This window comes from Cetorhinus maximus, chromosome 13, assembly GCF_964194155.1.
Source record: "Cetorhinus maximus chromosome 13, sCetMax3.hap1.1, whole genome shotgun sequence".
Taxonomy (NCBI): Eukaryota; Metazoa; Chordata; class Chondrichthyes; order Lamniformes; family Cetorhinidae; genus Cetorhinus; species Cetorhinus maximus.
This window is the reverse complement of record NC_135891.1, coordinates 119,819,525-119,833,028: the sequence shown is the minus strand read 5'-3', so window position 1 is coordinate 119,833,028 and position 13,504 is coordinate 119,819,525. Positions and strand designations below refer to the sequence as shown.

General features: G+C 47.4%; 1 protein-coding gene across 2 annotated transcripts in view; it reads right to left on the bottom strand.

Annotated features, from left to right (window-relative positions):
- Positions 1-13,504, bottom strand: part of ssbp4 (single stranded DNA binding protein 4) — a 123,947-nt gene that overhangs the window by 5,580 nt on the left and 104,863 nt on the right. For both annotated transcript variants that reach the window (XM_078556211.1, XM_078556212.1), the window contains 2 exons: positions 10,576-10,604; positions 5,793-5,894 (listed from right to left, as the gene is read on the bottom strand). In XM_078556211.1, coding sequence (XP_078412337.1) covers positions 5,793-5,894; positions 10,576-10,604 — 131 coding nt within the window. The remainder of the gene's footprint in view (positions 1-5,792; positions 5,895-10,575; positions 10,605-13,504) is intronic.

The following is a 13,504-nucleotide window of genomic DNA, read 5'->3' as shown; positions in this document are numbered from 1 at the left end:
CAATAGTTATAGGGGATTCAATTGTAAGGGGAATAGAACGGCGTTTCTGTGGCCGCAAACGAGACTCCAGGGTGGTATGTTGCCTTCCTGGTGCTAGGGTCAAGGATGTCTCAGAGCAGCTACTGGACATTCTAAAGGGGGAGGGTGAACAGCCAGTGGTCGTGGTACACATTGGTACAAACGGCATAGGTAAAAAAAGGGATGAGGTCCTAAAAGCAGAATATAGGGAATTAGGAAGTAAGTTGAAAAACAGGACCTCAAAGGTAGTGATCTCAGGATTGCTACCAGTGCCACGTGCTAGTCAGAGTAGAAATAGCAGGATATATGCGATGAATACGTGGCTGAAGAGATGGTGTGAGGGGGAGGGTTTCAGATTCCTGGGACATTGGGACTGGTTCTGGGGGAGGTGGGACCAGTACAAACTGTATGGGTTACACCTGGGCAGGACCAGGACTGATGTCCTAGGGGGAATATTTGCTAGAGCGGTTGGGTTTAAACTAAAATGGCAGGGGGATGGGAACCTATGCAAGGAGTCAGAGGAGGGGGAATCAAGGACAAGAACAAAAGACAGAAAGGGGAATAAGAAAAATGATAGGCAGAGAAATCATGGGCAAGAATTAAAAAGGGCCTCAGTGAAAAATAGTGAGAATGGGACAAATAATGTTAAAATGACAAGCCTTAAGGCTTTGTACCTTAACGTGAGGAGCATTCACAATAAAGTGGATGAATTAACCACGCAAATAGATGTAAACAGGTATGATATAGTCGGGATTATGGAGACATGGCTGCAGGGTGACCAGGGATGGGAACTGAACATCCAGGGGTATTCAGTATTTAGGAAGGACAGACAAAAAGGAAAAGGCGATGGAGTTGCATTGCTGGTTAAAGAGGAAGTTAACGCAATAGTGAAGAAAGATATTAGCTTTGATGATGTGGAATCTGTATGGGTAGAGCTGAGAATCACTAAGGGGCAAAAAACATTAGTGGGGGTTGTATATAGACCCCCAAACTAGTGGTGATTTTGGGAATGGCAGTAAACAGGAAATTAGAGACACCTACAATAAAGGAACATCTGTAATTATAGGTGACTTTAATCTGCATATAGACTGGGAAAATCAAATTAGTAATAATACCGTAAAGGAGGAATTCCTGGAGTGTAACGGGATGGTTTTCTGGACCAATACGTTGAGGAACCAACTAGAGAACAGGCCATTCTAGACTGGGTATTGTGCAATGAGAAAGGAATAATTGGCAATCTAGTTGTGCGAGGCCCCTTAGGGATGAGTGACCATAATATGATAGAATTCTTCATCAAGATGGACAGTGATGCAGTTGATTCTGAGACTAGGGTCCTGAATCTTAATAAAGGAAACTAAGATGGTATGAGGTGCAAGTTGGCTATGATGGATTGAGAAACGTTACTTAAAAGGGATGACGGTGGATAGGCAATGGCAAACATTCAAAGAGTGCATGGGAGAACTGCAACAATTGTTTATTCCTGTCTGGCGCAAAAGTAAAACAGGAAAGGTGGCCAAACCATGGCTTCCAAGGGAAATTAGAGATAATATTAGATCCAAGGAAGAGGCATACAAATTGGCCAGAAAAAACAATAGATCTGAGGATTGGGAGCACTTTAGAATTCAGCAAAGGAGGACCAAGGGATTGATTAAGAAGGGGAAAATAGAGTACAAGAGTAAGCTTGCGGGGAACATAAAATCTGACTGTAAAAGTTTCTATGTGAAATATGTGAAGAGAAAAAGATTAGTGAAGACAAATGTAGGTCCCTTACAGACAGAAACAGGGGAATTTATAATGGGGAACAAAGAAATGGCTGACAAACTAAATACATACTTTGGTTCTGTCTTCACTAAGGAGGACACAAATAACATACCAGAAATGTTGGGGAACACAGGGTTTAGAGAGAGGGAGGAACTGAAAGAAATCAGCATTAGTAGGGAAATGGTGTTGGGGAAATTGATGGGATTGAAGGCTGATAAATCCCCAGGGCGTGATAATTTACATCCCAGAGTACTTAAGGAAGTGGCCCTAGAAATAGTGGATGCATTGGTGGTCATCTTCCGAGATTCTATAGATTCTGGAACAGCTCCTACCGATTGAAGGGTAGCTAATGTAACCCCACTATTTAAAAAGGGAGGTAGAGAGAAAACAGGGAATTATAGATCAGTCAGCCTGACGTCGGTAGTGGGGAAAATTCTAGAGTCCATTATAAAAGATTTAACAGCTGAGCACTTGGAAAACAGTTGCAGAATCAGACAGAGTCAGCATGGATTTACGAAAGGGAAATCATGCTTAACAAATCTATTGGAATTTTTCGAGGATGTAACTAGTAGAGTTGATGAGGGGGAGCCAGTGGATGTGGTTTATTTGGACTTTCAGAAGGCTTTCGACAAAGTCCCACATAAGAGTTTAGCGTGTAAAATTAAAGCGCATGGGATTGGGGTAGTGTATTGAGATGGATAGAAAACTGGTTGGCAGACAGGAAACAAAGAGTAGGAATAAATGGGTCTTTTTTCGAATGGCAGGCAGTGACTAGTGGGGTACTGCAGGGATCGGTGCTGGGACCCCAGCTATTCATAATATATTTTAATGATTTAGATGAGGGAACTAAATGTAATATCTCCAAATTTGCAGATGACACAAAGCTGGGTGGGAGGGTGAGCTGTGAGGAGGATGCAGAGATGCTTCAGTGTGATTTGAATAAGCTGAGTGAGTGGGCAAATGCATGGCAGATGCAGTATAATGTGGATAAATGTGAGGTTATCCACTTTGGTAGCAAAAACAGGAAGGCAGATTATTATCTGAATGGCTATAAATTGAGAGAGGGGAATGTGCAACGAGACCTGGGTGTCCTCGTACACCAGTCGCTGATGGTAAGCATGCAGGTGCAGCAGGCGGTAAAGAAGGCAAATGGTATGTTGGCCTTCATAGCGAGAGGATTCGAGTACAGGAGCAGGGATGTCTTGCTGCAATTATACAGGGCCTTGGTGAGACCACACCTGGAATATTGTGTGCAGTTTTGGTCTCCTTATCTGAGGAAGGATGTTCTTGCTACCGAGGGAGTGCAGCGAAGGTTTACCAGACTGATTCCTGGGATGGCGGGACTGACATATGAGGAGAGATTGAGTCGGTTAGGATTATATTCGCTGGAGTTCAGAAGAATGAGGGGGAATCTCATAGAAACGTATAAAATTCTAACAGGACTAGACAGGGTAGATACAGGAAGGATGTTCCCGATGGTGGGGGAGTCTAGAACCAGGGGTCGCAGTCTGAGGATATGGGGTAGACCATTTAGGACTGAGATGAGGAGAAATTTTTTCACCCAGAGAGTGGTGAGCCTGTGAACCTTTCTACCACAGAAAGTAGTTGAGGCCAAAACATTGTATGTTTTCAAGAATGAGTTAGATATAGCTCTTGAGGTGAAAGGAATCAAAGGATATGGGGAGAAAGCGGGAGCAGGCTATTGAGTTGGATGATCAGCCATGATCATAATGAATGGCGGAGCAGGCTCGAAGGGCCGAATGGCCTATTCCTGCTCCTAGTTTCTATGAGACAAATACCTGACAAAAGCCATGGAATCATAGAATGATTGCAGCACAGAAGGGCATTTGGGCCATCAAGAGGGCAGCTCAGCAAGTCCCACTCCTGGCTCTTTCCCCCACAGGCTAACACACATTCGTTCCCCTCAGGTGCTTATTCAATTCCCTTTGAAAGCCATGATTGAATCTGTCTCCACCACACTCTCAGGCAGCGCATTCCCAATCAGAAACAAAAGATTTTCCTCATGTCACTTTTGGTTCTTTTTCCAATCACCTTAAACCTGTGCCCTCCGTGTCTCACCAATGGGAACAGTTTCTATCTACTCTGTCCAAATCCCTCATGATTTTGAACACCTCGACAAATCTCCCCTTAACCTTCTCTACTCTAAGGAGAACAATCACAATTTCTCCAGCCGCTCCACGTAACTGAAGTCCCTCACCTCTGACACCATTCTCAAAAACCCCCACTGTACCCTCTCCAAGGCTGTGACACCCTTCCTGAAGTGTGGTGCACAGCTTAAATCTGACACACTGTTTCATAAAGATCAGCATGTAAAGTTTTAAACAAGCACACACACGTTGGACTGGTATTCCAGAGACCCAGGGTAATGCTCTGGGGGTCCAGGTTCAAATCCCACCACGGCAGATGGTGGAATCTGAATTCAATAAAAATCTGAAATTAAAAGTCTTGACGATGACTGTGAAACCATTGCCAATTGTTGTAAAAACCCATCTGGTTCACTAATGCACTTTAGGGAATGAAATCTGACGTCCTTACCTGGTCTGGCCTACATGTGACTCCAGACCCACAGCGATGTGGTTGACTCTTAAATGTCCACATCCAATGAATAAAAAAAACTGCACCAAATACATGTGTACATGGACACGTGGACATATTCACACATGGAAATGAACAGTACATATCTCACATCACAGGGCAGAATGAAGAAATGGGTTTGATTGGTGAAGTGCTCCATCCAATGTGAGATTGAGCCAAACAGGTTTCATCCCAGCCTGTGCTGAATGAGGTCAGGTACGGTCATGATGTGATCTGATTATTGAAGTAACGACTCAATTTGAACAGGAGCTCACCAGGGCTGCTTGAGAATTTGAGTTTTTAAAATTCTGAAAAGCTGGTCTCAGGGACAATGACCGAGAAGCACCCGGATTGTCATTAAAAACCCAAATGGTTCATTAACATCGCTTCAGGGAAGGAAACCGTACTTCATTACTCAGTCTGGGCCTCTATGTGACTCCAGTCCACAGCACCGAGTGAGCATTGGCTCTCCGCACCTTCCCACAGGAGAAAGACAGCATCATCATGGAATGTGAAAGTGTGAGACAGCAAGTCATTCAGTGGTATCAAACCCAACCGTTCAAGAAAGTCACACCCCGCTTTCTCTCAGGATGAGCAATAAATGCTGGCCTTGCCACTGATGCTCACATCCCAAGAATAAATTAATAAAAACCTGGTATCAGTTGGGAGAAGAGTTTGAATTGGCTTGGTTTCCCTGGGCTGAGGAGAAATCAGCCAAGACTCCTGCTCCTGATCACTGTCCAGTGACCTCTGGGTTAGACAGAGAGGGAGAATCAACCTGGGCTCCTGTTGAAAATCTGTGGCTATCAGATGTGGACAGAACTCAGCCTGACTAGGCCCTTTGATCAATAGTCAGAATCTACTCTCTAAATTGAAGGATCTAAAGGCCATTAGTGAACCAGTTAGAATTTTACGACAATCCAACAGCTTTACCTGGCAATGTTGACTGAGGCTGGAGAGAGTTAGTACTGACAGGAAAAGTGGAAGAGAATGGCCAAGTGAGAGAGAGAGAGACAGACAGAGAGAGAGTGACAGAGAGAGAGAGAAAGAGTGACAGAGAGGGAGAGAGAGAGAATGAGAGAGAGAGACACAGAGAGACAGAGAAACAGAGAGAGAGAGAAACAGAGGCAGAGAGAGAGAGAGGGAGACAGGCAGAGAGAAAAAGGGAGATAGAGAGACAGAGAAAGGTAAAGACAGAGAGAGAAAGATAGAGATGGAGAGAGAAAGAAAGGGAGAAAGATAGAGACAGAAACAGAGAGAGAGGTGGAGACAGATAGAGAGACAGAGAGAGAAAGAGAGAGAGAGAGAGAGAGATAGAGAGGGACACAAAGAGAGAGAGAGAGATAAAGAGACAGAGAGAAAGACAGGCAGAGAAAGAGAGAGATAGAGAGAGAAAGCCCAGCTGTGGCCCAACTTACACTTTCATTTTGGAATGGGTTTAAGAAGTTGCCCGCCATCTCGCCATCGTCACGCGGAGTTCCTGGAGGATTGCTCAGCCCGGTCATGTTGTTTGGGGAATTCTTAAAGGAAAAAGATGAGGAATGTTAATTCTTGGTTCGCTCAGAGGAGCTGTGATAACACATTCCCAAGATTCACTTTGTCCCCAGACAGCAGTTCCCATCCACTTAGTCCTCCAACCCTCCCATCAAATCCCATTGTCCTCTCCCCACAGTAAACTCCGAGAAAAATTCCAGAAATGAAGAATAATTCATCCAGGGTGATTCCCTTCAACTAACTTTGATCAACATTAGGGGAGAATATTTACCTCGTTGGGCGGGCACGTGACCCGAGCGAGGGTAAAATGACGGGCGATATTTTGGTCAGCAAGTGCACACGGGAGTCGGCAACCCGCCCGCCGACAACAAACAGGCATATTAATGCCATTAAAGTATCAATTCAATGTAATTTTTCACTGCCTGTCCAGCCTGATGGTTGGAGGGGCAGGCGAACAGGTCAAGCGGCCTTTGTGCTTTTTAGGGAACCTCATCCACGGGTGAGGTTTCCAACAGCAAATAAAAATAAAATGAAACATTTAACTTTTCATCAATAACATGTCCCTGCTCATGTGACAGAGTCTCTGTGATAGTTCTGTGCCTCAGGGAGTTTTCCCTGTGCTAAGTTCCCCCACTTGCCCTCCTCCCCCTCCCCCCGGCACAGGCTGCGCTGCAGCACGTTTTTCACACAAGGTGGGCTTTAATTGGCCCGCCAGTGTGAAATCGCCACCCGGCCCCGATCGTGGGCAGCAGTCGGCTTCCCGACCACCCCCACTGAGCCCTCCCGACAAGGGCAAAATCCTGGCCCAGGAATTGAGATAGGAATGTGAAAACAGTCGCAGCAAATGGCCACTAGATGGAGACTAAATACAAGTGTTAAACATGACTTAAAAAGCAAATCTGTACATTTTACTTGAGCTGGTAAATCCATTGATGCACTAATTCACTGATTGCAGACAGGCAGGAACGAAGGGACGCTGCCTCAGAGTCAAGAGTTCAAGTCCCACTTGAACTTAGAGACACAAGTCCAGAATCCAGGCTGAGATCCCAGGACTGAGGGAGTGCTGCACTGTCGGAGAGTCAGTACTGAGAGAGTGCTGTACTATCTGAGAGTCAGTACTGAGAGATCGCTGCACTGTCGGAGAGTCAGTACTGAGAGATCGCTGTATTGTCGGAGAGTCAGTACTGAGAGATCACTGCACAGTCGGAGAGTCAGTACTGAGGGAGTCCTGCACTGTCGGAGGGTCAGTACTGAGAGATCGCTGCACTGTCTGAGAGTCAGTACTGAGGGAGTCCTGCACTGTCGGAGGGTCAGTACTGAGGGAGTCCTGCACTGTCGGAGGGTCAGTACTGAGGGAGTGCTGCACTGTCAGAGAGTCAGTACTGAGGGAGTGCTGCACTGTCGGAGAGTCAGTACTGAGGGAGTGCTGTACTGTCAGGGAGTCAGTGCTGAGGGAGTGCTGTACTGTCAGGGAGTCAGTGCTGAGGGAGTGCTGTACTGTCAGGGAGTCAGTGCTGAGGGAGTGCTGTACTATTGGAGAGTGAGTACTGAGGGAGTGCTGTACTATTGGAGAGTGAGTACTGAGGGAGTGCTGTACTATTGGAGAGTGAGTACTGAGGGAGTGCTGTACTATTGGAGAGTGAGTACTGAGGGAGTGCTGTACTATTGGAGAGTGAGTAGTGAGGGAGTGCTGTACTATTGGAGAGTGAGTACTGAGGGAGTGCTGTACTATTGGAGAGTGAGTACTGAGGGAGTGCTGTACTATTGGAGCGTCAGTACTGAGGGTGCACCGCATTATCGGAGGGTCAGTAATGAGGGAGTGCTGCACTTTCAGAGGGTCAGGACTAAGGGAGCGCTGCACTGTTAAATGGTCAATACTGAGGGAGTGCTGCAGCAAAAGCTATCAGGGAAGATTGAACAGGCTGCGGCTCTATTCTCTGCCAAAGAGAAGGATTAGGGGTGACCTGATCGAGAGCTTTAAAGTTATGAAGAGGTTTCGATAGGGTCATGTACAGGAGATGTTTCCAATTGCAGGCAAGACCAACACGGGGGGAGCCATGTGTATGAGAGAGTCACTAATAAATCCAATCAGGAATTCAGGAGAACATCTTTACCCAGAGAGTGGGGAGAATGTGGAACTCGCTCCCACAGGAAGTGGTTGAGGTGAAAAGATTTTTATTCTTTCATGGGATGCGGGCATTGCTGGCTGGGCCAGCATTTATTGCCCATTGCTAATTGCCCTTGAAAAGGTGGTGGTGAGCTGCCTTCTCGACCGCTGCAGTCACAGGTACATCCACAGTGCTGTTATGGAGAGAGTTCCAAGATTTTGACCCAGCAACAGTGAAGGAATGGCGATATATTTCCAAGTCAGGATGGTGAGTGACTTGGAGGGGAATTTGCAGGTGGTGGTGTTCCCATGTGTCTGCTGCCCTTGTCCTTCTACGCGGTAATGGCCATGGGTTTGGAAGGTGCAGTTTGTCAGTGGTGGAGGGAATGAATGTTTGTGGATGGGGTGCCAATCACATGGGATGCTTTGTCCTGGATGGTATTAAGCTTCTTGAGTGGTGTGGGAGCTGCACTCATCCAGACAGGTGGAGAGTATTCCATCACACTCCTGACTTGTACCTTGTAAATAGTGGACAGACTTTGGGGAGTCAGGAGGTGAGTTACTCACCGCAGAATTCCCAGCCTCTGATCTGCTCTTGTAGCCACAGTATTTATATGGCCAGTCCAGTTCAGTTTCTGGTCAATGATAACCTGCAGGATGTTAATAATGGGGGATTCAATGATGGTAATGCCATTGAATGTCATGGGGCGATGGTTAGATTCTCTCTTGTTGGACATGGTCATTGCCTGGTACTTGCATGGTGTTAGTGTTACTTGCCACTTGTCAGCCCAAGCTGGGTATTGTCCAGGTCTTGCTGCATTTGGGCATGGGCTGCTTCAGTATCTGAGGAGTCGCGAATGGTGCTGAACATTGTGCAATCATCAGCAAACATCCCCACTTCTGACCTTATGATGGAAGGAAGGTCATTGATGAAGCAGCTGAAGATGGTTGGGCCTAGGACACTAACCTGAGGAATTCCTGCAGTGATGTCCTGGAGCTGAGATGATTGACCTCAAACAACCACAACCATCTTTCTTTGTGCTAGGAACAATTCCAACCAGCGGAGAGTTTTCCCCCTGATTGTCATCGGCTCCAGTTTTGCTAGGGCTCCTTGTTGCCACACTCGGTTAAATGTGGCCTTGATGTCAAGGGCAGACATCCCAAGAACACATAAAAAGTAGTGGATAGGGTGAGATAAAATCAGACAGGAGAAGGCTCATGTGGGGCATAAACAGTAGGACTGACCAGTTTTGCCAAATGGCCTGTTTCTGTGCTGTAGGCCGGGGTTTCCAGTGCCCGCTGGCATGGGTGTGTTCAGTGGTGTGAGAAGGCCAAAAATCGGTTTCACGACGTCGTGAAACCAGTTTGCGATCATCTGCTCAGCCTGTTGATGGCGGGCCACATTCCCCCGACCATAGGACGTCGGGAATCTCATTGTAATACATCAGCATAAGGCCAACCCACCGGACTCATACCCCCCCACCCCCAGCTAGATCGTCCGCTCATGTGGGCATGAGAATAGGCTGACGTGTTTCACAACAGCATAAATAAGGCAGGCACCTGGTGAGCTGCACTTCACTTGGGACTGAGAGGTTTGTTTGCCTACCTTGCCTCGGGCAGCACTCGCCACTCGCAGTCATCAGCGCCAGGCTTCACAGGTAGAACCACATCACTTTTAGGGGGGCTTACGGGCAGGTCTCTACCTACCAGACCAGCCATAAGGAGGGGGGGGCTCTTCAATGGCTGCAGGGCGAGGGCTTTCTTGGGGGAGGGGGGAGAAGTGGCCTCAGGCAAGGGAAGAGGCTGCAGGGCGAGGGCTGTACTGGGGAAGGGGGGTATCCCAGGGTGTGTGTGGGGGGCACATGTTAATCTGTGCAAGTGGCCTCAAGATGGTGAGGGCTGAGGAGGCAGCCTCCAGAGGAGCTGAGGCCAGATGGAGATGTGAGGGTGTGTGTGAGAGAGTGAGTGGTGATGTCCCTTGAACTGGCAGTGAGTGAGATGCCAGTGAATGTGTGATGGGCTTGTGAGTGGGTGAGTTTAGAGCGATGAGATGGTTGCCTTAAGCATTTATGAGATCATTCATCCTCTTTCTACACTGGTTGGCCAACCTCTTGTGCAGCGTTGGCACTGACCACCACTGCCACCGCCTCCCAAGCCGGAGAGGTGATGTTGCCCCTCCTGCGGCCAGAGTAGGGGTAGAGGACATCACAGCAGCCTCCAGGGCATCCAAAAGGTGCTCGAGGGCTGCAGTCTTCTTGCCTTTCGGGGCCATGTCTTCTTTGCTGCGGTCCTGGGCTGGGAGCACTGAGTGTGGCTGTACTTTACATGTGGTGCCTGGCGTGACTAAGCGGTGAGGTGACTGCATGGCAGGCGAATCGGAGCCTGCCCACCATGGAAATGGCGTGAATCCCGGGAATGCAATAATAACCCGGCGGGTTTGGGACAATACAACATGAAAAGCTCTATTCTGGCTGGCCGGGAAGGTGTTTCTCTCGCCCGCTACTGCACTTAGTACAAATCTGAGACGATTCCGCCCATAGACTTGAGCCCATAGGCCAGAGAAATAGTCAATCCACGACCTGCTCCAGCAATGAACTTACCTTTGACAATCCGTCCATATCACCAGAACCTGTGAAACAGAAAGAGGCATTTAGAGACGCAGGCAGAGGCTCAACTCTCCCTCTCCCCTGATTCTTCCCCAACTCTCAGATCCTGCTCTTGACCAACTCCTGGAGTAAACAGAAAAGAGTGAACGGCTGTTACGCTGGGTGGTGCTGGATGTGGCCTAGTTCTGAGGGTTAGGCACAGCCTAGGGGAACAGAGGACAGGAACAGCGGGAGCCCCAGGGAGACAGAGAGGCTCCAATGTTTGCCACACCCACATTCCCCTCATCCCCACTCCTCCTGCCCAGCAATTTACCCAGGGCTGTATTACTCTGTATTCCTCCAGACCCAGGGCTGTATTACTCTGTATTCCTCCAGGCCCAGGGCTGTATTACTCTGTATTCCTCCAGACCAGGGCTGTATTACTCTGTATTCCTCCAGACCAGGGCTGTATTACTCTGTATTCCTCCAGGCCCAGGGCTGTATTACTCTGTATTCCTCCAGGCCCAGGGCTGTATTACTCTGTATTCCTCCAGGCCCAGGGCTGTATTACTCTGTATTCCTCCAGACCAGGGCTGTATTACTCTGTATTCCTCCAGACCAGGGCTGTCTTACTCTGTATTCCTCCAGACCCAGGGCTGTATTACTCTGTATTCCTCCAGGCCCAGGGCTGTATTACTCTGTATTCCTCCAGACCCAGGGCTGTCTTACTCTGTATTCCTCCAGACCCAGGGTTGTATTACTCCAGACCCAGGGCTGTATTACTCCAGACCCAGGGCTGTATTACTCTAGACCCAGGGCTGTATTACTCTAGACCCAGGGCTGTATTACTCTGTATTCCTCCAGGCCCAGGGCTGTATTACTCTGTATTCCTCCAGGCTCAGGGCTGTATTACTCTGTATTACTTGACCTAGGGCTGTATTCCTCTGTATTACACCAGACCCAGGGCTGTATTACTCTGTATTACTCCAGACCTAGGGCTGCATTACTCTGTATAACTCAAGACTGTCATGAAATCGTTTTTTATCAACCCCGTGTGCTTGGTAAACTAGCACCTGTGGAGATTGTAACATTTGGGGCACAGGATATTCAAATACTTGTATATTTGACCCTGCCTAGAAACAAGGGCAGGACTCTCTTGGAGTATTTTGATAGGTCACCAAGGTCAGTTTAAGGGTCAGTCAGGTTTAGTCAGAGAGAGCATCAGGAGCAGGAGAAGAGGGTCCTTGCAGCTAAAGTGCTGCTGTTAGCTCTGAGGAACTGGGTTGGCAGGCTCCAAGGTAGTGAGGGCTCAGGAGAAGCCCTGGAGAAGCTGAAAAGGCAGTGGATTGTCGGTGACTGTGTGCTCCGGGCCGTTGGGGTAAAGATAACCCTTTGGGGCAGTGATGTTCTGTTCGGTATGGCTGAAGAGCTGGAGTTGTGTCCGTGAGTTGGTGCTGGACTGCAAACTTAGGAATCCAGGAAAACCTAGTCTCTGGAGATGAGATTGAAACCCTGGGAGGTGAGCAGTCATTGAGGCAGCCAGAGTCTGAGTGACTTCTGGAGGGAATTCAGAGATAGATCTTCGAAGGTGGAAATCCCTCATGGAGTAAGGGAGGCAGCGTTTTAACAAGATTGAGTAACTGACAGTGAACACATTGACACCTGGGTGGGTTGCTGAGAAATCCATGGAAGCCGTCATGGTCGCATTTGCTATTTTTTATGCGGTGTGGTGTGTCCGACCACAGTTTGCCTGTTAATTCCTTTTGACCTCATGTTAATTCTGAATGCTAGACCATGTGATAGATATTGTAAATAGCTTTACTTTTCTGACTTTTTATAGCAAAGTTTATTTTGTTTGTTGAAAAGCTGTGGAATCTTGCAGCTTTATTCCCTTAGCGAGTAGCCGGGATTTCAAACGTTGTCCAATTTAAACAAAAAGTTACTGGTGCCTAACTGGATTATACCAAAAATTCAGGGGTCTGGTCCAGGATCATAACAAGAGCAGGGCTGTATTACTCTAGGTCCAGGGTTGTATTACTATGTTACACCAGGTCCAGGAATGTATTACTCTGTGTTACTCCAGACCCAGGGTTATATTACCCTGTGCTTTTCCAGACCCAGGGCTGTATTACTCTGTGCTACTCCAGGTCCAGGGCTATATTACTGTGTTACTCTAGACCCAAGGCTGTATTATTCTGTGTTACTCTAGACCCAGTCTTGTATTACTCTGTTACTCCAGACCCGGGCTATATTATCCTGTGCTTTTCCACACCCAGGACTGCATTAATCTGTGTTACTCCAGACCCGGAGTTGTATTACTCTGTGTTACTCTAGACCAGGTTTTTATTGTTCTGTGTTACTCTAGGCCCAGGTCTATATTAAGCTGTGTTACTCCAAGCCCAGGGTTGTATTACCCTGTACTATTCTAGATCCAGGGTTGTAATACTCTGTGCTACTCTATACCCAGGATTGCATTACTCTGAATTTTTTCAGGCCCAGGGTTATATTACTCTGTGTTACTCGTGACCCAGCATTGTATTACTCTAGACCCAGGTTGTATTATTCTGCATTATTCTAGACCCAGGGCTGTATTATTCTGTGCTACTCTAGATCCAGGGTTATATTACTATGTGTTACTCAAGACCCAGGGCCTTATTACTCTGTGTTATTCTAGATCCAGGGCCTTATTACTTTCTGTTACTCGAGGTCCATTGATGTATTACTGTGTTACTCCAGGTCCAGGGTTGTATTATTCTGTGCTACTCTAGATCCAGGGCTGTATTACTCTAGACCCAGGGTTCTATTATCCTGTGTTACTCCAGGTCCAGAGTTTTATTACTCTGTGTTAAGAATGTAATGTAAGAAATAGGGGCAGGAGTAGACCAGACGGCCTGTCGAACCTGCTCCGCCATTCAATGTGATCATGGTTGATCTTCGGCTTCAA